Below are 21,220 nucleotides of genomic sequence, written 5' to 3' on the forward strand. Positions count from 1 at the left end.
AGACACAACGCCCAATAACCAGCAAATATCATCCGTGATGCGTCTTCAGATTCTTGCCAGCGCTCTTGCGCTCAGCGGTTCCGCCGCCGCTTTCTCAGACTCATGGCCATTGGTTATGTTTTCTACCTCCAAGTATGACGCGCGCCTTCGTGTCCTATCTATACTTGGAGCTCCCTACTAACGATGACGACCAAGGTTCTCCGATGCACCCAGCAACAACCACATCCAGACGCGATCCCAAGCTCTCGAGCAAGTTCAGGACCTCTTGACTTCATGTCCGACCGATAATTACATCCTGATCGCTCATGAGGGTGTCAATGCCGCTGATCTTCGACGACCGAACTCCATGTCCAATCTTCACCATGCTATTGGCCGCAAGGAAATCCAGGGCAAGTTTATTGTCCCTGAGGTTGTTGGCGAGTCCATCGATGCGGCTGCGATCCAGGACTACATTAAGAGGGCGTGTTACGAGCAGGCAAAGAAGGTGAAGCCTCACTTCGCCCTAATCAAGGCTTCGACGAACGAGGAAGGTCAGTTATATGATGAAACTGGCTTTGAGTTCAAATTTTAACCATATCACAGACGCTACCAAGCAGTGGGAGGAGAGTGAGCAAGGGTTGAACGATTCATACACTGTCCTTTTCGTTGGCACGCCATCCACCAAGGCGAAGACGGCCGCATCCAAGTCCGAGAAGACCATCTACGAGCCGGAATTCATCGAGCCTCTGCATATGGACTTGAAGCGCGATGTCTCAGGCAATGCGGAGAAGCCTGGCAACGCCACACGCGATACCCGTGGTCTATTTGAGAAGTACCAGTTCTTTACTCCTGGTAAGCTTCCTCGTTATAATCTGCGCATGCTTGACTCCATACTAATTAATTGTAGGTATCTTCATGGGAATCATCGCTGCCATTGTGCTGTTCTCCCTGCTTGGCGTTGGTCTGCGGGCTCTGGCTAGTCTCGAGGTCTCCTATGGCGCTTTTGAGAAGGACATGGGCCCCGCTGCTCAAAAGAAGCAGCAGTAAAGCACTTGTGCTGAATAAACGAGCGCTGTTCATGTATCGGTCGTCCATGTGGAATGATACTTGTATATCAGATTACGGAGTTTGGGTCCCTTTGGTGCGACTTGATGGGAGGATTAGTATCGGCATGTAATGTTGCGAGCATCAACTGTAGACAGGACGTAGGGTCGGGGATCCAGATAAAGGGTCTTGACCCAAATTTATTGATTACTTTTTGCAGATGCGATTCGAAGCCATCAAATAATTCAACGCCAAACTCCGTTATGATACCTCAAGTCATAACATTCGATCTCTCTAGTGGTGATGCATCTCCGATGGAATTTTGCAAAAAACGTAACTAATCTTGGCTCGTATTGTTATCTTTACACCAAGTGGCTGGGCAGCAAAAAGTTGGCAATACCCTCCTTGACAGCGTACTCGTGCCCACAGTTGCCACAAACGAGTTTGCCCTCAGACATTTGAGTCTCGAGAAGAAGATGGTGAAGATCCTTGAGGGTCTTCTCATCAGCCCGAAGCTCAACTGCTGTGGGAGGCTGTTCAGGGAGCTGAGGGAAACCCAACTGTAACATGAAATTGTCAGAAACTTGTTTCAACAACACAGGGCGAGTTTCATGATCGCTCGTCTTGTTCTCGCTAACTCACCTCAGAGGCCGTTGTGCAAAGAGCCGTCCAGTCAAGTCGGGGCAGTACATTGAGGATCATGTCAGGGTTCAACTCGATATCGTCTTGGACGAGTTCAGCGTCCTTTGGGTGAAGAGGGTATGAGTCTTTAGAGGACTTGCAGGCCTTGACGGCGCAAGTAAGAAAGTTGAGGCTGAGAACCTTCATCTTGATTTCGGAGAAATATGAGCAGAAGCCGTGTTGAGCAGTCGTATAAGAGATCGAGAATCGTCAAATTGATGTTGTCTGGTACTTACACAACTTTTTTTTCTTCTATGGCGGGGGAGGACTTGGTGGTGAACTGAGTGAGCCCCACGTGACAGGGATGTTCTACTTAGTAGAGCTACGTGCTACAGTACTGACAAGACGGAATAAAACGCCAATTCACCATAAATTTTGGCTATAATTCTACGATTGATAGGGACTACTACTAGTAGTAGCAGTAGTAGTAGTTGGTGAAGATCGATACACAGATATGGTCTTGATATGGTCTGTGTTGTATTGTCTCTTATTGAATACTGAGTCTCGAGTCGCCTAGAATCGAGAGCGCTGACGGGCGTGGCGAAGTCCAACAAAGACAAGACCAGCAACAACGGCAAAGAGGCCAGCCTTCTGGAGAGGAGACCAACCAGCGGAAACCTCCTCCGCGGCGAATTCAGATGTGCCGTAAAGGTCTAATTGAGGCCAAGGCTACGCATCAGCAAATCCGGCCTTTTAGGATTATCAATAAGGGCGAGGCAACGGACTGGTGCAAAACAAGAGTGTTGCCTCTTAGAGCTCAACGTGAATACCTTCAGGGGGGACATCAAGCTCGCCGCTCTTGGCGATCTTGACCGCCTCGACGGGTCGGTCGGCACCGCCAGTCTTGGTGTTCTCGATCTTCTCGATGATGTCGTAGCCCTCGAGGACCTCACCGAAGACGACGTGCTTGCCATCGAGCCACCTGGAGATGGTTGTTAGTATTGCGGTTGTAATTGGTTCGTTGGAGATGGAGTTGCGCTTACGAGGTGACAACGGTGGTGATGAAGAACTGGGAGCCGTTGGTATCGCGACCGGCGTTGGCCATGGAGAGGAGACCCTTCTTGGTGTGCTTGAGCTTGAAGTTCTCATCCTTGAAGCGGTCACCGTAGACTGAAGGTAAATGTTAGCAATTGACGGATTGCACCGAGACGAAGTTATCGCAACATACTGGACTTGCCACCGGTGCCGTCACCCTTGGTGAAGTCACCGCCCTGGATCATAAAGTTCTTGATAACACGGTGGAAAGCAGAACCTTCATAACCAAAGCCCTTCTCGCCAGTAGCCAGAGCGCGGAAGTTCTCAGCTGTCTCGGGGACAGTCTTGCCGTAGAGGCCCATAACGACACGGCCGAGCTTCTGGTCACCCTGCTCAATGTCGAAGAAGACCTTGTGGGTGATCTTAGGGCCCTTGGCAGCCTCAGCTGTCTGGGCGAGGAAGAGGAGGCCGAGCCCTAGGACCAGGGCCGACACGAAAAGGCGACGAAGATTGAACATGATGGTTGTTTCTCCGATGATCAAAGAATACAGAGGCAGAAGCAGAGAAAAGGGAAAGGTTGGAGAGGAGGGACGGGAAGGGACACTTATACCGTAGAGATAGCCACTGACCGGGGGGGGGGGTAGCTGGTCCCCGCTGCGTGCGCAATTGGGGGACCTAAACGCTAAACTACCTGCAGATGGTCCCCGCTGCCGGACTGGGAGTGGAGAGCTCTTATTGCGTTCCAGCACGTTTCAGCGGCTAAAGCCACCAGAAGAGCGAGTTCTTTCATTGGTGCCCTGCCGATCTAGGGCCCTGAAGCGACAGAAAAGATTCGACATGATGAACACGGCTTGAACGTAGAGTTACACCAACTTTTAAGTCAGAGCCTCATTCCCCTGTCGCGGCTCACTTCTCCAGTGGACCCCGCCGTGCTGGAGCTCCCTGGTGGCAGTCTTGTACATTTCAGTGCAGCAATTAACCCGAGATTTACCGAATTGTCCATCTTTTTCCAATTGCACGTCAGGTCGGCTTCGATTTGGAGATCGAGGCATGCGACTGTGATACTCACGATAATCTGTCACCATGGTACGTTTGTACCCAATGCCCACCCTTCAAAGCAATTCGAGATTAACAGTATACAGGTCTTCTTCCTAGGCGTCAACTTCGGCGAGCAGAAGCTCGTCAAGGTAAGTCTAACAGCCACTGAACACTCTCATACGTTCTCACACCAGACCCTTCCATAGAAAGCCCTCGAGTCCTTCTACGCTCTCGGGCCCCAGACATCTGCCCGAATTATGGCGAAATACTCGATCCACAAGCTCGCCAAGGTCGGATCCCTCGCTCCCAGAACCGTCACACTCATCACGGCCGAATTATCACAAATGACGATCGAAACGGACGCCCGTCGCTTGTTACAAGAGAATATTCGACGACTGAAGGATATGGGATCATATCGGGGTAGACGTCACGCAATGGGTCTGCCAGTCCGTGGTCAACGAACAAGGACACAGACGGCAACGGCCAACAGACTGAACAGGGTGGAACGACGAGGTTAAGCGCATCATTGGAAGAGTGGGTTGCCTAGAGTTGGGTACGAATATCGGCAAATATCCCCCGAGAGGATGTTATGGCATGTCTAAATGCTAGAGAGATTTTACCGACGAGAAATGATAAGCCAGGCCATCTCCTTGTCATACAAGACTTGTATATATAATGTACGATCAAATGGAAATGAATTCAATATGGCCGTGCTCAAATGCGGTACTACCAACCTTACGCATGTTCCAATGAGACCTCCTGAGCTTCGTCAAACTTCATCTTTGGCAAATCATCCTCCAGCGGCAGCTTTCCTTTGGCCTGCAACTTAGCAGCAACAGTGTCGACATCTTTCCAAACGCGCAGCAGATTACCTCCAACAGCTTTGGCTGCATCTACATTGCTGACACCCTGTCGAAGCAGTTCGGCGATCAGGTCAGGATATTTGGTGACATCTTCAAGGCCTTCAGGAACAGATGGAATGCCGTCAAAGTCCGTACCGATACCAACATGATCGTAACCGATCAGGTTACCGATATAGATAATGTGCTGAGCTGCGTGTGCAAGAGTCGAGTTCTGGGGGTAAAACTCAGGAAGACCATTCTCCTTTCCGGTGTCAACACAAGAGATGAAGTCAGGGGCGATGTTGACCATGACTAGGGAGTTCCGCTTCTTGACGAGTTGTAGAACATTGTCCTTGACATTTCGGGGATGAGGGCAGACGCTCCAGGCGGAGCTGTGAGAGAAGATGATAGGGGCTTCAGAGCCAGTCCATTCATCCTTGCCGCCAAGTACATCCAACATAGTATCCTCACTGGCAGTCTTGGTTAGGATTGGGTTCATGGTGGGAAGTTTGTCCAACATACCTGACATGAGAAAGATCAACAATCATGCCGATGCGGTTCATCTCGCCGATAAGCTTGCGACCCAGGGGGCTCACGCCTCCCCACAATGGCTCAGCCTTCCGGTCAGGATCTGACAAAATCGCAGCATCGGCAAATTTGTTGTGACAGTTATGAGTCAAGGTAGCATAGCGTACACCAAGCTCATGGAAACGACGGAGATTAGACACCTTGTTGCCAATTTGATGTAGACCCTCGATACCAAAGGGTGAGATGAGCTTGCCCTGCTTGAAAGCCTCAAAGGCATTGGAGCTGTCGACCTTTTGAGAGAAGTGGCTAGGATAGGCTGCCTGCAGCCTGCTCATAACATCAATCTGGTCCAATGTGAACTGTACGCCTATATATGTGATTAGCAAGCTAGATGAATCAAGGACCATGACAAACTTACTCGAAGCATAGTTCTTGTCAGAGAAGTCGGAACCATTTGATGGACATGGCGCAAACAGACTCCAAAATGCACCACCACTCTGACCTTGGCGAAGACGGTGCAAGTCAACATGTCCAGGAAGCTCACCCTGCTCGAATGGCTGGGTGAAGTTGTCATCATAAATCTGGTTACCGTATGCAAAACGTAGCACGATTGGAAAGTCAACATGCCCGTCTGGAGTTACCAAGTTAATACATATCCTATCATGACAAGGGTGCAGGTCTCCATACCTATCAATGGCGTATGGCTGAGAATATGTCGTGCTCGCTCCTCGGGCGTTCGCAATCCGTTTCCATAGCGAGGAACACCATTGTAACGGTTACTGACTGGCCGATGCAACAGACTGAGTCCTAAGAGTGCTAGAAAAATAGCTATAATAGTCTTTCTAGGCGTTAATTTCGGTGTAGAGGGAGCTTCATGATGTGAGCCTGTATGAAGCTGAGATAGTAATCCTCCCTTGACTGATCTGTTTGCGCCCCTGGTTCTCGATGGCCGGGTGGTGTTGTATGATAGGAGAGGTTCCTGCCGCCCCATTGTGATAAAAATAAAATAAAATGAAATGAACAATGAATCAATGTAAGGAGAGGTTGATGTGAAGAAGAAAGTGATATGACGCTGTAGATGAGTTGAAGTCGTTGAGTTGGGCAAAGTTAAAGGGCACAGGGATAAAGATGTAACTCCCTGAACTCACGGGCTGACAAATACGGTACGCTCAGACTATCTCTCAGAGTTGTCCTGGGGTTCAGTTTGAACAAGAAGAGGATAGTCAAGTAAATACAAGACAGGTCACTAAATCTATAGGTTACTTAGCTTATACAAAAAGATTCCTGACACTTGATTTAGGAAAACGAAAGAAACAGAACCCCCCGAAATCTGATTCGAACAGGCAACCTTTTGATTTGAATGACCTCTGGCAGAAGCCATGGATGGGGCTAACCATTTCTGGATAAAGAGATCACGGGCACTAACTCCATAAGAGGCATAGCTTCACAGATCAACCACGGGACAAGACATCGCCAAACACCATCAACAGGCTCTCATTGCCATACATAGTACATTTCTACTACGTATTATCATGCACTCAGTCCCCCGATCATCCAGAGATACATAATTTTTTGCAAGAGACGGATCACATAGAAACAAATGAAAGTCAGAGTACTCAGGTTTCAATTGAAGGGCTTGGAAACTTTTAACACAATTGTCTGCTTCGAATGAAAGGTGGAGGATGCCTCAGCGCTCGCAGGTACTTACATGGCTCTACCGTTCCGAGATGTCCGTTAAGGCATTTCCAGCAATTATGCATATGATAGTTATGCAAATGATGCACAAGCACTGAGGATACTGAGCTACGGAGAACCTTAAAGACAGAAGCGCAGGTCTGAGTCCCACTTCCAATCCGTTACGATACCGTAACCAAAACGGAGATACCGTTTTCTACAGTGGAGGTAGGGGGCCATTGGACATGAGAGCCTTTCTCTTCATAATTCGAGAGTACGAGTTTGAGGTACCTATGCCAAGTTGATCAATTATTTCTCTTACAATTGACTGATAAAGAAGCCTTATGATCAATTCTGACGAGTTGTATAAAATTTAGATTATGGTATTCCTAAACCTAGACCGGAGTTATGATGAGTTATGGACAATAGTCTAAAAATGGGCTAAATTTATGTCGGAAAAGCCAGGTTCCGATTCCGGCGGGGTGACTCCCAACGTCAACTGTTGGAGGGGCAAGCCGTAACACGCCTGACTGAAGTCAATACGATCTTTCCTGTGCAATTCCTCAGGTACGCAAAATGTCGGGTCAGTCAACAGAAGAGAGGCTCGCCCTCATCAAGGAGAACCTCGCCGAGGTCCTCAACCCCGAGATTATCGAGTCCATCCTGGCCGAGGGAAAAAACCCCAAGATCTACTGGGGCACCGCTACAACGGGCCGCCCTCACTGTGGTTATTTCGTGCCCGCTGTCAAGATCGCCCAGTACCTTGCTGCCGGCTGCGAAGTTACTGTGTTGCTTGCCGACATCCATGGCTTCCTCGACAACCTGAAGGCTCCAATTGAGCTCGTGGAGAAGCGCGCCGAGTACTACAAATTCGTTATCACTGAAATGCTCAAGGCCTGCGGAGTCCCTACCGATCAGCTGCGTTTCGTCTTTGGAAGCTCCTATCAAAAGACCGCCGACTACGTTATGGATCTCTACAAGCTTGCTTCAGTGGTGTCCGAGCACGATGCCAAGAAGGCTGGTGCTGAGGTCGTCAAGCAGACTGGCAATGCGCCCCTAAGTGGTCTTATGTACCCTCTACTGCAGGTGCTGGATGAGCAGTATCTCGACTGCGATGTTCAGTTTGGTGGTGTCGATCAGAGAAAGCTTTTCACGGCTGCCACTGAGTGGTTGCCCAAGCTCGGATACCGAAAGGTACGTTTGTGCCATTCTTTGGATAAACGAAGTATGCTGACTTTACAAGCGTGCCCATCTCATGAACCCCATGGTCGCTGGCTTGAACGGAAACAAAATGAGCTCAAGCGATGAGAGTAAGAGCTTCGCCGTATGCCCCTGGCGTGAACCATGCTAATAGATGGCTGTTAGACAGCAAGATCGATCTCCTTGACGCACCTGACGTTGTGGCCAAGAAGATTCGCAAGGCAGAGTGTGTTCCTAAGGAGGTTGAGGGCAACGGTGTCCTTGCACTTGTGGAGTATGTCTTGCTACCAGTTTCTGGCCTGAAGGCCGGTTCTCGATCTTTCAAGGTCGAGAGACGTGAAGGCGAACCCCTGGTCTACAGTGATATCCAGAAGGTTCACGAAGATTACCGAAACGATGTGGTATGTTGTGTTAATGGATGAATTCCTTGCTAAAGCCGGTTACTGACACGGTGTGTCCTAGTTGACACCCCAAGACCTGAAGGCTGCCGTGACCAAGGGATTCCACGAGCTTATGAGCCCTATCCAGGCTGAATTCGAGGCCTCAAAAGAGTGGCAGGAGGTCACACTGAAGGCTTACCCCCCACCCGTCAAGAAGGAAAAGAAGGTCAAGAACAGGGGAACCCGATTCCCCGGAGCCAAGGGCGGTGAGAACGCCGAGGCCGAAGTAACAAAGAAAGCCGAGGACTTGACAATCAAAGACGTACAGGCATCTGAGGCCAACCCTACCGCATAAGGAAAAACACAAAAACGAAACAAAGAGAAGAATCAGCTTCCAAAATATAACCAGCGTCACTTTACCATTAGCGATTCAGCGATGTTAGGCAAGAGTCTGAGATAAACAAAAGCGTTCAGTAGCCAAGTGGAAAGACTAAGATGAACTGATGTATTGAAACATGTAAAGAATTATAAATTAGTGCCAAAACTATCTGAATGAGATATTGGGTTTTTTCCCCAGCCGAGAAAAGTTCCTAAACACCCTCTACCACCCCATATATAGTGATTATATTTACCTGCGCATGAATAGCATGCATGCCTGCTCAGCCTCCTATCTACTCGCCATTGAAGCAGCAAGCATCGTAGACGGAGTAGTACCAGCCTTCCCTAAATTCAAATCCAAGGGCGGAAACAGCAGCATCGTAGAGCTCGCACTGATTGCTAGTGGTGATACCAATGGTCTTGCAGTTGTCAGTCTTGTCACACTCCTCCTGGCACTGGCTAAGGTTATAGTCGTAGTAGACTTGGATGAGATTGCTGTCGGCGTTGTTGAAGAAACCAGTCTTGGCGCAGGTGAGCTCAGAGCTGGGAGGGCAGCTGGAGGTGGCAGCAGCGGAGGTGGTTGTGGTAGGTTTGGAGGTCGTGGTAGGGGCTGCAGTAGTGGTGTCTAGAGTGGTCTTTGGCTTCGAAGTGGTTTCTAGGACTGATGTTGAAGTGTAAGGGGCAGATGTTGTGTCCTTCTTAGCAGTTGGTGTAGTTTTGGCGGCAGGCTCAGTAGTCTCAGCTTCGGAAGTGGGATAAGCAGAACCATTCGTAAGGGTTTCAGCAGAAGCAGAAGTCGTCTCGGCGACAGGGTATCCAGTAGTTGTCTCCTCAGCAGTGGCAGGCTCGGACTCGTCCTTGGTAGTGCTGGTGACTTGCACAGCCGTGGTAGAAAGAGAAGCCTTGGCATCGGACTTGCTCACAACATCAGTGTAGGCAGCAGAAGTTCCGGCTGCGGTCTGCTGAGTGGTAGAAACAGGATACTGAATAACAGAGCTTGAAGCATGAGGTCTGCAAGGGCCGGCATGAGCTCCGATGGCAAAACCAGCCACGAGGGCGGTGATGAAAGTGTTGACTGAAGGCATTGCAAGAGAAGAAATCTAACGAATACCTATTATAGGAGAATAGAATATAATCGAATGGAAGAATGAGTGAGTGAGTGAGTGACGGTGAGTCTTATTGCAGTAAAAGAGTGATCTGCAAGCTCTCTATATAGTAACAACAAAGGTAACTGACAAACAATGAATTACACCAGAATGGAAGTGACCTCACCCTTTTGCAGAATGCAGGCTCCTTTATAAGGGGACTGACCAACCCTCAAAATTGAATATAAGGGCCCATTTTGGGACCAATTCAGGTTGGTCGGTCCCTTGGCGAAAGAGATGATGTCCCCATTTGGAACCTCGACTGCGAAAAGCACTTACATCAGGGAATGGTCAAAGAAGCTAAGCAAGTGTGAGTGGGGGACGCAGGTCCCCGAGCGCTAAGTAGTGAATGGGAGTGACCAATTATTGGTTTGGAGAGGGAGGAGACGCCAGTCAAGGGCGGTTCGTTTAGAGGAAGCATCGTAAGTTTTTGGCCGACGTCTCCGGAAATAATGGTCCTTGTTGCGGTGGCATTAATAAGGGTTCTTCTGTTGCTTTTGCTTTGGGTATGGAAGTTCAGAGCTGGAGCTGGAGCTGGAGTTGATGGCTCTCGGCAAGAAGCGATACACGTGATGTAGATCATCTGAAGATCGTAGATTTACCCGCGCAAGGCAATCAAGCAAATACTACGTAGCGACAGGGTTGAACCAAGTCGAAAGATACCAGGCAATAATAGCCATCAAGTTCTTTGGTCTTTGTTGAGTTGCAACGTGACGGCCTCACTAATCAACCAACAGACCAATTCTCTCGTCTTTGATCAACCAACCCCTTGACGTTGGCTGGTCTTTGTAATACCCCGAAAATAGGTCAATCCTTTCCCACTTTGGTAAATGGGAAGAAGAGTTAAAACAACAGAGAAAATTAAATAGACCCCAGATAAAGTCTGATCTATTTGGGGTAGTGTACATGGCTATCTCATAGAAGAGAAGATAATTCTTGAAATGTTTCAGATAGCATGGTCATTTCGCCCTATGCTTGCCCTATCATTTGGCGGTTAAAGTCCTACATACACCGTAAGGTACTCATTGGTTCCATCCCTGTAACCCCCTCTCCATTGCCAATAGTTCATGTCTTGGCCTTGACAACAGTCATTAATTCATCTTTGTTCTCATCATACATGTTACCTATAGTCAATACAATGCGCCATATGGAAAGCCAAGACTCACAGAACCAACAACACATACCTAACCTTGTCAACTTATCCCCAGAGTTACTACGTCAAATCTTTGGCTACTTCTGCTTACACTGTCGTGGCAAACAGGAATATCTGACTGGAAACACTGAACAACTCACCAGCAACTACCGCCAAGATCGTCAGATACTGGCATCGCTGTGTCTCGTTTCAAGACGCTTTCGTGACGTCAGTCAGGATATTCTTCATCATGTATTTCTCTGGCCCTTACGGAAGTCTTTGACCCAGATATCCTTGCCCCTCTTCATAAGGACCATCGCCTCACAACGGCATCTCGCCTCATCCACCAAAGCCGTCCTCTTCTATTCCACACAAGGGGCTTCATCGATTGACCCTGAGCAAGCTCACGAGGCCTTCAAACAAGTAGCCAAGGTGAGAGGACTGAAGCTGCCAGATATCTGGGACCAAAGAAAGGATACATCACCTTATCGTGAGGCATTCCTTCGAGGACTCATCCTCGGCAAAGCTCAGTCTCCAGACGCAATAAAGAACATAAAAGCACATGCGAGTACTCTATCAGTCGAGCTGTTATTTATTCTGCTTGCCTTGTTGCCCAAATGCCCACACCTGGCTCTTGACATTTCAACTCATCAGTTGTATGACCAAATGCAGGCATTGAAGGTCCTTGGGGTTTCCAGTCTTCCCTTGAGAAACCTCGAGCTCCGTGGTGCCTTTGATTTGAAGTGGCTATCATCGCAACTTATTCCTATTTCGCCAGGTCTCGAAGCTCTGACTCTATATAAATCACTGCCACTGCCTGAAATATCGAGCTTGAAGGCACTTCACCTCAGAGGTTTCAGGTTGAGTCCCGACCAGCTCGCCAAGATCCTCCCGTCGTGTACTGGGAGTCTGAAGGCGTTCACATATGAAGCCACAGATGTTACTTCCTTGCACATTGACGAGCTTTACAACTGGCAAGTTCAGGCAAGCGATGTTGTCAGACACCTCGAGAAGCATTGCACAAGTCTAGAGTCGCTTCATCTTGACCTCCGCATTCGGGCTTTTATGAGTCGAGATACCAAGATAGACCCGATGCCCCACCTGGACACCTTCACAGTCTTACAAGAGCTGTTCCTCAACAGTGATGCAGTGTACAACACTCAGAGTTTGGAGTTCCCTGACGAGGAGTCCCTCACAAATTTCCTTCCACCCAGTATCACGTCTCTCACACTTGTGGAGCCAGATTTCCCTCCACCTCCCGAACGTCTACAGAAGGGTTTGTCTGGACTGGCGAATCTCAGAAGAGAGCAGGGTCGATTCCCCAGGCTGAAACGGGTGACGTGTGACGTCAAGAAAATATTCGATGAAAGTCATACCGAAGATTTGCTCTCACAAGTTGGCATTGGACTTGAATACAAAGAGTTTCCAAGATCCGATTGGGCTTATAATCGGGAACGTTTAGTCGCTTCGCCGTTCATCAGTAGCCTGTCCATAGATGATGAAGACCTACCTAACGCTTGGTTGTGAAGAAGATTGAGGTGCATATGGCAAAGCTCGAGATTAATAAAGAAGCAACACTACATGCCGAGGCTCTGTTTAATAGCTATAGTCTAATAAGATCTCAGTTATAGAACTCTACCTTATACAGTAAGTTCTTAGCTTCCTACTATGGTAGCTTGTGGCATACTTCCAGAACAGAGCTAGGAAGATCCCCGACAAGCGCTGAGGTCAGATCTGAATGGGCCCTCGGCTAATTCATTTATTCTTGTAGAATTGTGTATGAACCATAAGAGCATGAATTTGTTTAAAAGTTATAGAAAAATCATATATACGAAGATGTGAGATTAACAGCATCTTCAAACCCAGAATTTGTCCCCGTCGTTACAGGAGAGCCCAGAATCCTGCTTTGATTGACACGGACCCCTGAACTACCCAGGAATGTCTTTCTGAAACGTGCCTCTAAAATTAGGTACCGTCCCCACAACTTACGAGGAGACTATCCTCAGGGGTTAACTTCAGCCCTGAGCAAGTGGCTGGGGGGCCCGCACCCGCTAACAACAGAGAGTTTGCCCAGTGAGAGGCCTCTAAAGCGGCCACAAATGCCGATTGCGTCTCTGGTTGTGGCTGTCATGTTCCTCTCGAAAGCCCGTAGCAATAGCAACAGAACTTCAGATTGGCGATGACAGGGGAAAATAAAAATATCAGTCAGAATGAACTTAGAAGGCGTACGCAACTCTTTTATGCTGAATCTCTTTTAGAGTTCTAAACTGATCTTATATCAGTGAATTAATGCAACTTTGATTACGTGGTATCAACTGCTTTCAAGCAACACAAAAACGCTCGTGTTCAACGCTGCCCGTTCCATCGTTCCTTCTTCCTGGTTCATCTTGGTGGATTCGCTAAGCTCGGTTCGGTTGTTGATGATTGAATGGAAGGCAGGAAAGAAAGACATGATCCACCTCCTGCCATTTCGACCATCGCTGGGCTGTCATAAAATTATTACTACTACTTTATTAGCAGACAAAGAAGCTAGATCTTTCCAGATTCTTTCTTTATGATAGATCATCGCCACAATAACAAAATCTTTTGATCTGATATTATGACGCCCAAAAGAAGCGATTCTACATCCAGAGTCCCCTGTTAATTAGCACAGAAACGTCCCCCCCCCCTCCACGTCGCCAGTCAGACAGCGGATGCCAACCAAGCGCCAGCGCCAGCCTCCTTCAAGCTAACAAACCATCATCTCGTCCCAATTCTCCCACACGGACGGACCCCAGTTCGCAAGCTTCCGATCCAGTCAACACGCACGCCCGATCTTTTCCCCCATTCAGCCTTGTCCTGCCCAGACAGTGTCAGCCCAAGGGGACAGAAAGGTTGACGAACCAAGATACAGAGTACTGTATAGCTGTCTCGACTTGCAACTCCGTACTCCGTAGGTGTCTTGTCGCTCCCGATTCGATCCCTGGAATTCGCACAACAATAAATCAACTGCTTCCCCTGCATCGGCAGCAGCCGTCTCACCGAACTAGTCCACGCAAGACAGAGACACGCAGCAAATACCACGACAGGTTATCAATCTGCACAACGCAAACGGCGACGTTCTTTCGCCCAATCCCCCCCCTTAATTTACGACGATCGCGACGACTTCCTGCGTACGTCTACGCCTACGTCACCCACTACATCGCCAGTCGATCTCCGACAATCCTTCCACCGCTATAGCGAGCTTTTGGCTCTCACTCCCCCTCTGACAGAATCTGACAGAATCGAAAAAAAGGGACCACATAATCACCGTATCAATCGAAGGGGCTGGACAAGGCAGACCATCATGCCGGGGTTCGCTGATTCCTTCTGGTCGAGCGATTACGCTGCGGGACTCGGTGTCCTGTTTAGCAAGCTTCAACAAGGTGTTCATGAGAACAGACAGGTTCTGACCATCGCACGCCTACGCGCCGAAGCCGAGGAGACGTATGGTCAGCGACTTGGCGATATTGCTCCATCCGCCGACAAGATCACTGGTGGCTTCAGCCGTGATGACGGAGCTACTGTTCGCAAGGTACGATACTATGCTTTGAATCCTCTCCCAAGTGCCCGCAGTCTGCGCCGCAGTCACTTGTGGGGATTCACTATGCGATAACGTCAACATCCGGGTCGAGCTTATAAACTGACAAAATCTAGGCCTTTGATGGCATGCGAAATGAGATGCAAGATGCTGCTCGCAACCACCGTCGCATCGCCCAGAGCATTCGCGACCTCGTTGTCAACCCCTTCTCCCGCTGGTGCGACGCCCACGAAGCTCGTATCCAGGACTCTCAAGATGAGCTGCAAGTGCGCATCAAAGCTCACGACCGTCAGGCTGAGGCAGTTAAGAAGCTCCGATCCGTGTACTTCAACAAATGCCGACTAGTAGAGGACCTCGAAGAGGAAAATAAGCTTGCCTTCCAGGATCCTGAAACCAGCCCCAAAGGCAATCAGAATATTCCCGAGATCAAGGTTCAGCCTCATAAGGAGGAGGAACCCGAGGAGGAAGAGCTATATGAAATTGGCGACGACACTTACCAGCCCGAGCAAGTGAAGAAGATCCTTTCCCAAATGCTCTCCAGCATCAAGATGGGCGAGACCAAGGTGCCAATCCTGGGAACATATCTCAACACTTCCTCTGGTTCCGACATCGTCGAATATTTGCAGCGTAGCATGGGCAACATCGGCGTGGCTTATGCCGAGCGAATTGGTCAAGATCTTGTTAACAACGGTTTCCTTCGTCTCATCGGTAATGTGGGAAGTACATTTGCCAACAGCTCCAAGATGTTTTATCAATGGCGACCCAAGGCTTTCCAAATGGCTGGTGTTCCCGAAAAGAAGTCTATTAACCGCACTTTCTCACTGGCTTCTACCGGTTCTGAGGGCGCTGATTCTCCGGTTGGAACTGTCAGCGAATATCTTGCCAACTGGAATGTTCTCAACAACTCTCACCCTAACGAGACCCCCAGCCAGCGTCTAAAGCGAGAGGCTTCCGAGGCCGATGAGAGGTACCGCGAGGGCGTCCGCAAGCTTGACCAGCTTCGATGCGAGCTTGAGGAGGCTATTCATCTCCATCTCAAGTTCCTCGAGCGTTGTGAGCTTGACCGTCTAAAGGCTGTCAAGACTGTCATCCTCGACTTCTCGGGCACCATTGGAAACGTCATCCCAAGCCTGCAGTCTACTGTAGACCAGATGATGCTCTTCCAGGAGACCATCCAGCCCCAGAGCGATCTACGCTATCTTCTCGAGACCTATCGCACTGGAAGTTTCGTGCCCAAAGTTGTCGTATATGAGAACTATTACAATAAGGTCGATGAGCAGACATTCGGTATCGATCTGGAGGCGCGTGCTAGGGCTGACAAGAAGCGTGTGCCCATGATTGTTACCACCATCTTGACCTATTTAGACCACCATTACCCTGATCTTGAAGGTGACGAGGCTCGACGAGGTGTGTGGTTGCTGGAAGTTCCGCTATCACAATCTCATCGTCTACGCGCTAAGGTTAATGACGGCAAGCCTGTTTCTCCTGATGTGTTTGATGAATTTGATATCCCTACGGTTGCCAGTTTGCTCAAGGTTTATCTCTTGGAGTTACCCGGTAAGCGCAAAAGCTCGATGAATCCCATCTCTATAACATAAACTAACATGATATAGATTCTCTGGTCTCCTCTCACGTTTACGAGATTATCCGAACTATTTACTCTACCCCATCTACTGACGCTGATGAGTCCTCTCGCATTGCTGCACTCCAATCTACTCTATCACAGCTCCGCCTCACCAATATTGCCACTCTCGATGCTTGCATGAACCACTTCACTCGCTTGATCGACCTGACTTCTGCCGATGAAACTTATGTTGCATCTCTTGCTAGCACACTTGCACCTTGCATCCTGAGGCCACGAATGGAGACCTCACTCACAATGGAAGAGAAGCATGCGTACCGACTGGTCCGAGATCTGTTTGCCCACAAGGATGCCATCTTCAGTGCACTGAAGCGTATGTCTATGGTTACACATTCCACTTCTGTTGGCAGCAACAACCGCCCTCGAGCTATTAGTACCGATGAAAGCAACCGCAAGGCCCTTATGGAAGAGCGGAATAGAGCTCTGCTTGAAAAGGCCAACGCAAGCCGCGGTCGTGATAAGAGCCCTGCGCCCGGCCCCCGTGGTCACCGCCGAGACCGAAGCACTGGTGGACCAGAGACCCGATTCCCTATTGCCAGCCCAACATCGGCTGTCGACCGACACCGCACCAGTCTCGGCGGAGTTATCAAGAGACAGAGTCTTGAAGTTCCCGAGCCCGATGGTGCTGCCCCTGTAAATGGCGATGCTGAGAAGGATAGGTCTGATGCCGACTCGGAGAAGCGAGACAGCCGTGACAGCACAGGACGTACGCCTACCAAGTTTGTTGGTGGCAAGCGAGTTCCTGTTGTACCATCGACTCCCCCTTCAGAATCCAACCGCGGCGTGCAGCTTGAAGATGCTCCGATGGAGGACTAGTTTTACGACACGGAGCCAAGTTTTAGACAGCGGTTGGAGGCGGAGTTTCGGTTCTGAACCATGACAGATCCAAATAAAGCCACGCCTTCATCTTGATCTTGAACGGAGTTGGGATTTGGTTAACAGCGGGACTTCAGGAATAGAGGGGAGCGGCTCGGGTTGACTCGGTCGGCTAATCTACCTTGTCATGTGTATGTGTTAATGGAACATGAGCAAAAAAGAACTATCGGTGTACTTTTTTTCTTGTTGTTTTTCTGGGTCTGGACGTGGAACTGGAACTGGTCTATTTTTGTATTTATGCCGTATCAATATCATGATACGGCAGCGATTCCCTATTCGTTAAGAGACTTGTTTCAGGACATTGATCCAGCTCGGGCTTGATGATATTCTTGAGACGTTGTAGATATTGAGCGAAAAGCGGCCTAGCACATGAAAAGGCAGGACATGAGAAATGATTCAAAGACTTTTGATACTTATTATTATCTGTTTGATCCTCCTCCTTCTGACTCAGTGTCTCTGTTCAACTATCGAATGCTCGCTCACTGACTCCTAAACCCCTTGTGCCCGTCTACTCGTCTTGAATTTCAGCAACACGCTTCTTCTTCTTCTTCCTCTTAGCGACGGCCACTTCACCACCAGAAGCAGGAGACTCGACGCCACGAGCACTGCTATCATCGCCGCCCTCTTCCTCCAGGGCCGCAGCCCGCGGGGCCTTCTTCTTCTTCTTCTTTGGCTTTACTTCTTCGCCCTCTGCTCCCTCGGCACCAGCATCCTTCTTGGGCTTCTTTTTCTTCTTCTTGACAACTGTGCCCTCGACATCGACGCCCTGTGCCACCTGAATGCGCTCGTTCGCGCGTTGCATCTCGAGGCGGAGTCGCTCGACTTCTTTCATGGCTTGCTGCATCTCAACTTCCTCACGCTGTTGCTGCTCATAGTCGAAACCAGTTGACGGTTGACCTTCAAGACTGAAGGAGCCAATGCCGCTCGAGTCTACGCCAAGTAGAGTCTGCTTGGCCTTGGGCTTGCGAGCCTTGGACTTTGTGAAGCTGTCAGAGTTATTCTCCGAGTCATAGGATCGAAGACCGCCACTTGCGCTGCCTTCGAGTGTCTCATCTGCGGCAATTACGACTTTTTGTCGTGGCTTTGGCTGTGGCCTTGGAGGCTGTGCAGCAGGCGTTCCGGCTCTTGATAGCTCTAGTTGCATGATAGGTATGGAGTCGATATCCAAGTCGGGCCCGTTGCTGCTCTGGAGAATGTTGTGAATAGGGGTCGAAGTGCGAGGAGTGTCGTTGCTGGGAATATAAAAGGGATCATCTCTGTTACGTTCGAGACGCTCGGCTTTTCTTCGAGCAACAATATCAGCATCCAGATACGTGTCTTCGTCAGCTTGCTGATAAGAAGTTGAGTATTCCTCAGTAGGTTCAGCTATCCTGCTGATGGCTGGTGCAGATGAATCAATGCTTGTAGGTGGTGGCTTCTGGTGGTAATATGTCTCAAACTCATCCGAGTCGTCTGTTGCTAACGTGATGGAGTCGGCTTCTGACAGTAATTTGGCCAGATTTGCATGAATGGGTTCATCCAAGTCCAGGCCCACGGGTACTGGGACGTTCAGCTGAGCACCCTTGGATACCGAGTTGAGTTCCCAGCCGTTGAAAAGCGAGGGAATAGCTTGAGTAAGGAGTAACGGGGGGTCTTGCTCGACATCGTCTGTCGACGCCGGTTGAGATGAAGCAGCTTCAGCCGTGAGCTTCAGCAACTCTGTGAACTCAACGGCTCGTTCCTGGACCTCAAGACTAGGGTGCAGTGCAAGAGGCTCAAAGACGTGGATAATGCGCGCCATAAGTAGCGATACCCTCGACTTTCTCTCTGCCGTCCAAGGCTCACTCTCATCCCCAACTATAGTGGCGAAAACCTTTGTGACTGCCTGTAGGGTCGTCGTTAAAACTTCAGGGTTATTCGTTCGGGGAATGAGCTGCAAGAGGCCATTCAGACCCTCATCTGGTACAGCTAATTGCGAAGCGTATTCACCCATGACCCATGCAACTGACTTGAGCGCCCCTGAAGTGATTTTGTATCCAGGCGGTGTATCTGTATTGAGCTGGCTGAGAATAATCTCTGCTGCCCTGACAGCCGTTGATCGCATCACCCGGACCTTGACAGCCACGTTGCGGAGCTCGTCACCGATCTTTTCAGACACGTTGGCCCTGGCCCTTTCAACTGGACCCAGATCATCATCGACCTTGCGAGAGGCGGGAGCCATACGAACAAGCTGTGTGAGGACATCAATGTACCAGTCAAAGTCTAAGACACTTGAGTAGTTGTCCTTGGAGCACATTCCCAAGATCCTTCCAATGACGTCGATTCGATAGTCGTCGGGCAAAGGAGCGGATTCGACCTTTGGCCTCGGGGCTGGTTCAGCAAATTCGTCCTCAGATTCGTTGGGATCATTCGGAGGAGTTCCAGGTAGTGACTTGTCGCGAGCCGGCATGGACGACTTGAGCTGCTTCATGAGGCGGCTCACGATAGATACGAGATTGTCGCCAGTCACCATGCCCTGGACCAAGTCGAGTGCTTGTATTCGGATAGTGATATCGGGGCTGTCGATACATTCCAGAATCACATCCTCCTGCTGAGATACTAAGTAAGGGTGTGTGGTAACGATCTTGTTGAACGCCAGCAGCGCAACATATTTGACTAAGTTGTGGTCAATATACATCCACTTTCAAGCAGCCACAGATGAACACTTACGGTTAGGATCGCCATCTATCATGACCATGCCTCGCAATTTGTTAACACATAGCGTTGCGATCTCATCAGTGCCAGAGTCATCAGAGTTTCCTAAGATGCCGCCTTGAATGATTCCATTGATGCACTCATAGAGCAACGACATAGCAGGAGTCGTCCTAATGATATTGGTCAGAGGAGGTAGCAGCTTTCTCACGAGTCGAGGTTCCAGCGGTGTCAAAGTGGCAAACTGAACAGAGATTAGTACAGCAGCACACGAGGTCAAGTGCTAATAGCTTACGAGTTTGATGAGTTTGATGGCCATCCAGTTATTACCACCATCAACCAAGAGCTCGAACAGTCGAGGAGCCAGAGGAAGAAAGTCATTCGGTCTTCGCCAGCCAAGCTCACAGACAACATTGACGATGGCTGCTGTGACACTGGGATCCTCATCAGGGTCCATGAGGCGCTCCTTGATCTTGGGCCATGCTGCACGAAGAGCCTCCGGGTATACCAACGCAAGGCGATATAGCGTCACCAGTGTCTTCTTTCGAATGTTCGAATGGCTGTGGCTTAATCGCGGTAGCAAGTCTTGCAATGTCGAGAGCGCTAACGAGGGGGTGATGACATGGGGAAGAGTGGCTATAGGGAGAGATATAACCGTCGGAGTCGTCGAACCAAGATCCTGATCATGATGTTAGCTAGAAGCATCAAGAAGCCCAGCATGTGACCAACAGACCTTCTTCAGCAGATTAGTAGCCAGCATCAGAACCTCAGTGTCGGGTCTAAAGCTCTGGACAGCTCCTAAATATCCAACTCGCTTCTGGTGGTACTTGGGCGACGACATGACCTCGAGGACGTGGAACGACGCCCACGACATATCATGTCCGACCATCTCCAGATAAATGAGCTTCAGCAGCGCCGTCGCCTTGAGATCTAAACAGCCAAAGTCAGATCCTCCGTATGGCTAGCTTCTCCCAAACATAGCATCAAACTAACCCATATCCTGGCTGCGAACTTCGGCGCGGCACTCCTTGAGGCTCTTCTGGATATACTCCTTCTCATTGCTCTTGTGGTTCCGTAGCCCCCGGATGAGGTCGTAGAGCGATTTTTCGAACCTGCGCGCACACGGTCAATGTCTTTCCCAAGAGGTCGATTCGGTGTTGATGTCGTAGCCTACATGGTGAGAAGCTGCCCCGCGGGCGTGGGGCCGACCGTTGGAGGAGATGCTTATTTAGGTGGTAGGACGTGGTCTCAGGGGCTTCGTGAAGGTATGTTCGACCGGCGCATCTCGTATATTATCGTGAGGAGGAGGATGGTTCCTTCAGCAGCGGATGTAGATGTCGCGTGCTGGTGAGAGTAGATGGGATGGATGGTTGGTGGGTGTTGAGTAAGGTACAGGTGCACTAAACTTAACGAGCACTGTAGGTAGGTACTCTACTGTACATCCAGTACAGCATGTGCGGCTTTAGGTTACTGAGTG

General features: G+C 49.5%; 10 protein-coding genes across 10 annotated transcripts; 5 read left to right on the forward strand and 5 right to left on the reverse strand.

The window, feature by feature from the left end:
- Positions 1 to 37: 37 nt before the first annotated feature.
- On the forward strand, positions 38 to 1,026 carry FPRO_04235 (uncharacterized protein; the record flags this gene model as incomplete). Its single annotated transcript, XM_031229723.1, has 4 exons — positions 38 to 132; positions 196 to 530; positions 583 to 831; positions 887 to 1,026. 4 exons carry the CDS (start codon positions 38 to 40, stop codon positions 1,024 to 1,026), a joined length of 819 nt encoding a protein of 272 aa, XP_031079931.1.
- A 359-nt stretch (positions 1,027 to 1,385) lies between these two features.
- On the reverse strand, positions 1,386 to 1,851 carry FPRO_04236 (putative Protein trm-112; the record flags this gene model as incomplete). The annotated part of the gene is made up of 2 exons (XM_031229724.1): positions 1,386 to 1,583; positions 1,666 to 1,851. 2 exons carry the CDS (start codon positions 1,849 to 1,851, stop codon positions 1,386 to 1,388), a joined length of 384 nt encoding a protein of 127 aa, XP_031079932.1.
- Positions 1,852 to 2,217: 366 nt separating this feature from the next.
- On the reverse strand, positions 2,218 to 3,197 carry FPRO_04237 (putative cyclophilin; the record flags this gene model as incomplete). The annotated part of the gene is made up of 4 exons (XM_031229725.1): positions 2,218 to 2,357; positions 2,475 to 2,626; positions 2,688 to 2,814; positions 2,873 to 3,197. 4 exons carry the CDS (start codon positions 3,195 to 3,197, stop codon positions 2,218 to 2,220), a joined length of 744 nt encoding a protein of 247 aa, XP_031079933.1.
- A 565-nt stretch (positions 3,198 to 3,762) lies between these two features.
- FPRO_04238 (uncharacterized protein) lies at positions 3,763 to 4,235 on the forward strand (the record flags this gene model as incomplete). Its single annotated transcript, XM_031229726.1, has 3 exons — positions 3,763 to 3,765; positions 3,822 to 3,866; positions 3,924 to 4,235. 3 exons carry the CDS (start codon positions 3,763 to 3,765, stop codon positions 4,233 to 4,235), a joined length of 360 nt encoding a protein of 119 aa, XP_031079934.1.
- Positions 4,236 to 4,452: 217 nt separating this feature from the next.
- Positions 4,453 to 6,078, reverse strand: FPRO_04239 (uncharacterized protein; the record flags this gene model as incomplete). The annotated part of the gene is made up of 4 exons (XM_031229727.1): positions 4,453 to 5,029; positions 5,082 to 5,454; positions 5,506 to 5,718; positions 5,775 to 6,078. 4 exons carry the CDS (start codon positions 6,076 to 6,078, stop codon positions 4,453 to 4,455), a joined length of 1,467 nt encoding a protein of 488 aa, XP_031079935.1.
- Positions 6,079 to 7,337: 1,259 nt separating this feature from the next.
- On the forward strand, positions 7,338 to 8,696 carry FPRO_04240 (putative tyrosine-tRNA ligase; the record flags this gene model as incomplete). The annotated part of the gene is made up of 4 exons (XM_031229729.1): positions 7,338 to 7,955; positions 8,005 to 8,071; positions 8,127 to 8,362; positions 8,424 to 8,696. The coding sequence occupies 4 exons, from the start codon at positions 7,338 to 7,340 to the stop codon at positions 8,694 to 8,696; spliced, it is 1,194 nt and encodes a 397-aa protein (XP_031079936.1).
- Positions 8,697 to 9,012: 316 nt separating this feature from the next.
- On the reverse strand, positions 9,013 to 9,804 carry FPRO_04241 (uncharacterized protein; the record flags this gene model as incomplete). Its single annotated transcript, XM_031229730.1, has 1 exon — positions 9,013 to 9,804. One exon carries the CDS (start codon positions 9,802 to 9,804, stop codon positions 9,013 to 9,015), a length of 792 nt encoding a protein of 263 aa, XP_031079937.1.
- Positions 9,805 to 11,002: 1,198 nt separating this feature from the next.
- On the forward strand, positions 11,003 to 12,523 carry FPRO_04242 (uncharacterized protein; the record flags this gene model as incomplete). The annotated part of the gene is made up of 1 exon (XM_031229731.1): positions 11,003 to 12,523. The coding sequence occupies one exon, from the start codon at positions 11,003 to 11,005 to the stop codon at positions 12,521 to 12,523; it is 1,521 nt and encodes a 506-aa protein (XP_031079938.1).
- A 1,798-nt stretch (positions 12,524 to 14,321) lies between these two features.
- FPRO_04243 (uncharacterized protein) lies at positions 14,322 to 17,013 on the forward strand (the record flags this gene model as incomplete). The annotated part of the gene is made up of 3 exons (XM_031229732.1): positions 14,322 to 14,549; positions 14,672 to 16,112; positions 16,169 to 17,013. 3 exons carry the CDS (start codon positions 14,322 to 14,324, stop codon positions 17,011 to 17,013), a joined length of 2,514 nt encoding a protein of 837 aa, XP_031079939.1.
- Positions 17,014 to 17,581: 568 nt separating this feature from the next.
- On the reverse strand, positions 17,582 to 20,740 carry FPRO_04244 (related to APL5-AP-3 complex subunit, gamma-adaptin, 107 KD; the record flags this gene model as incomplete). The annotated part of the gene is made up of 5 exons (XM_031229733.1): positions 17,582 to 19,707; positions 19,762 to 19,987; positions 20,039 to 20,422; positions 20,477 to 20,673; positions 20,737 to 20,740. 5 exons carry the CDS (start codon positions 20,738 to 20,740, stop codon positions 17,582 to 17,584), a joined length of 2,937 nt encoding a protein of 978 aa, XP_031079940.1.
- Between the last annotated feature and the right edge of the window lie 480 nt (positions 20,741 to 21,220).

The sequence above is a fragment of the Fusarium proliferatum genome (genome assembly GCF_900067095.1).
Source record: "Fusarium proliferatum ET1 genome assembly, contig: FPRO_scaffold004, whole genome shotgun sequence".
NCBI classification, from domain to species: Eukaryota; Fungi; Ascomycota; class Sordariomycetes; order Hypocreales; family Nectriaceae; genus Fusarium; species Fusarium proliferatum.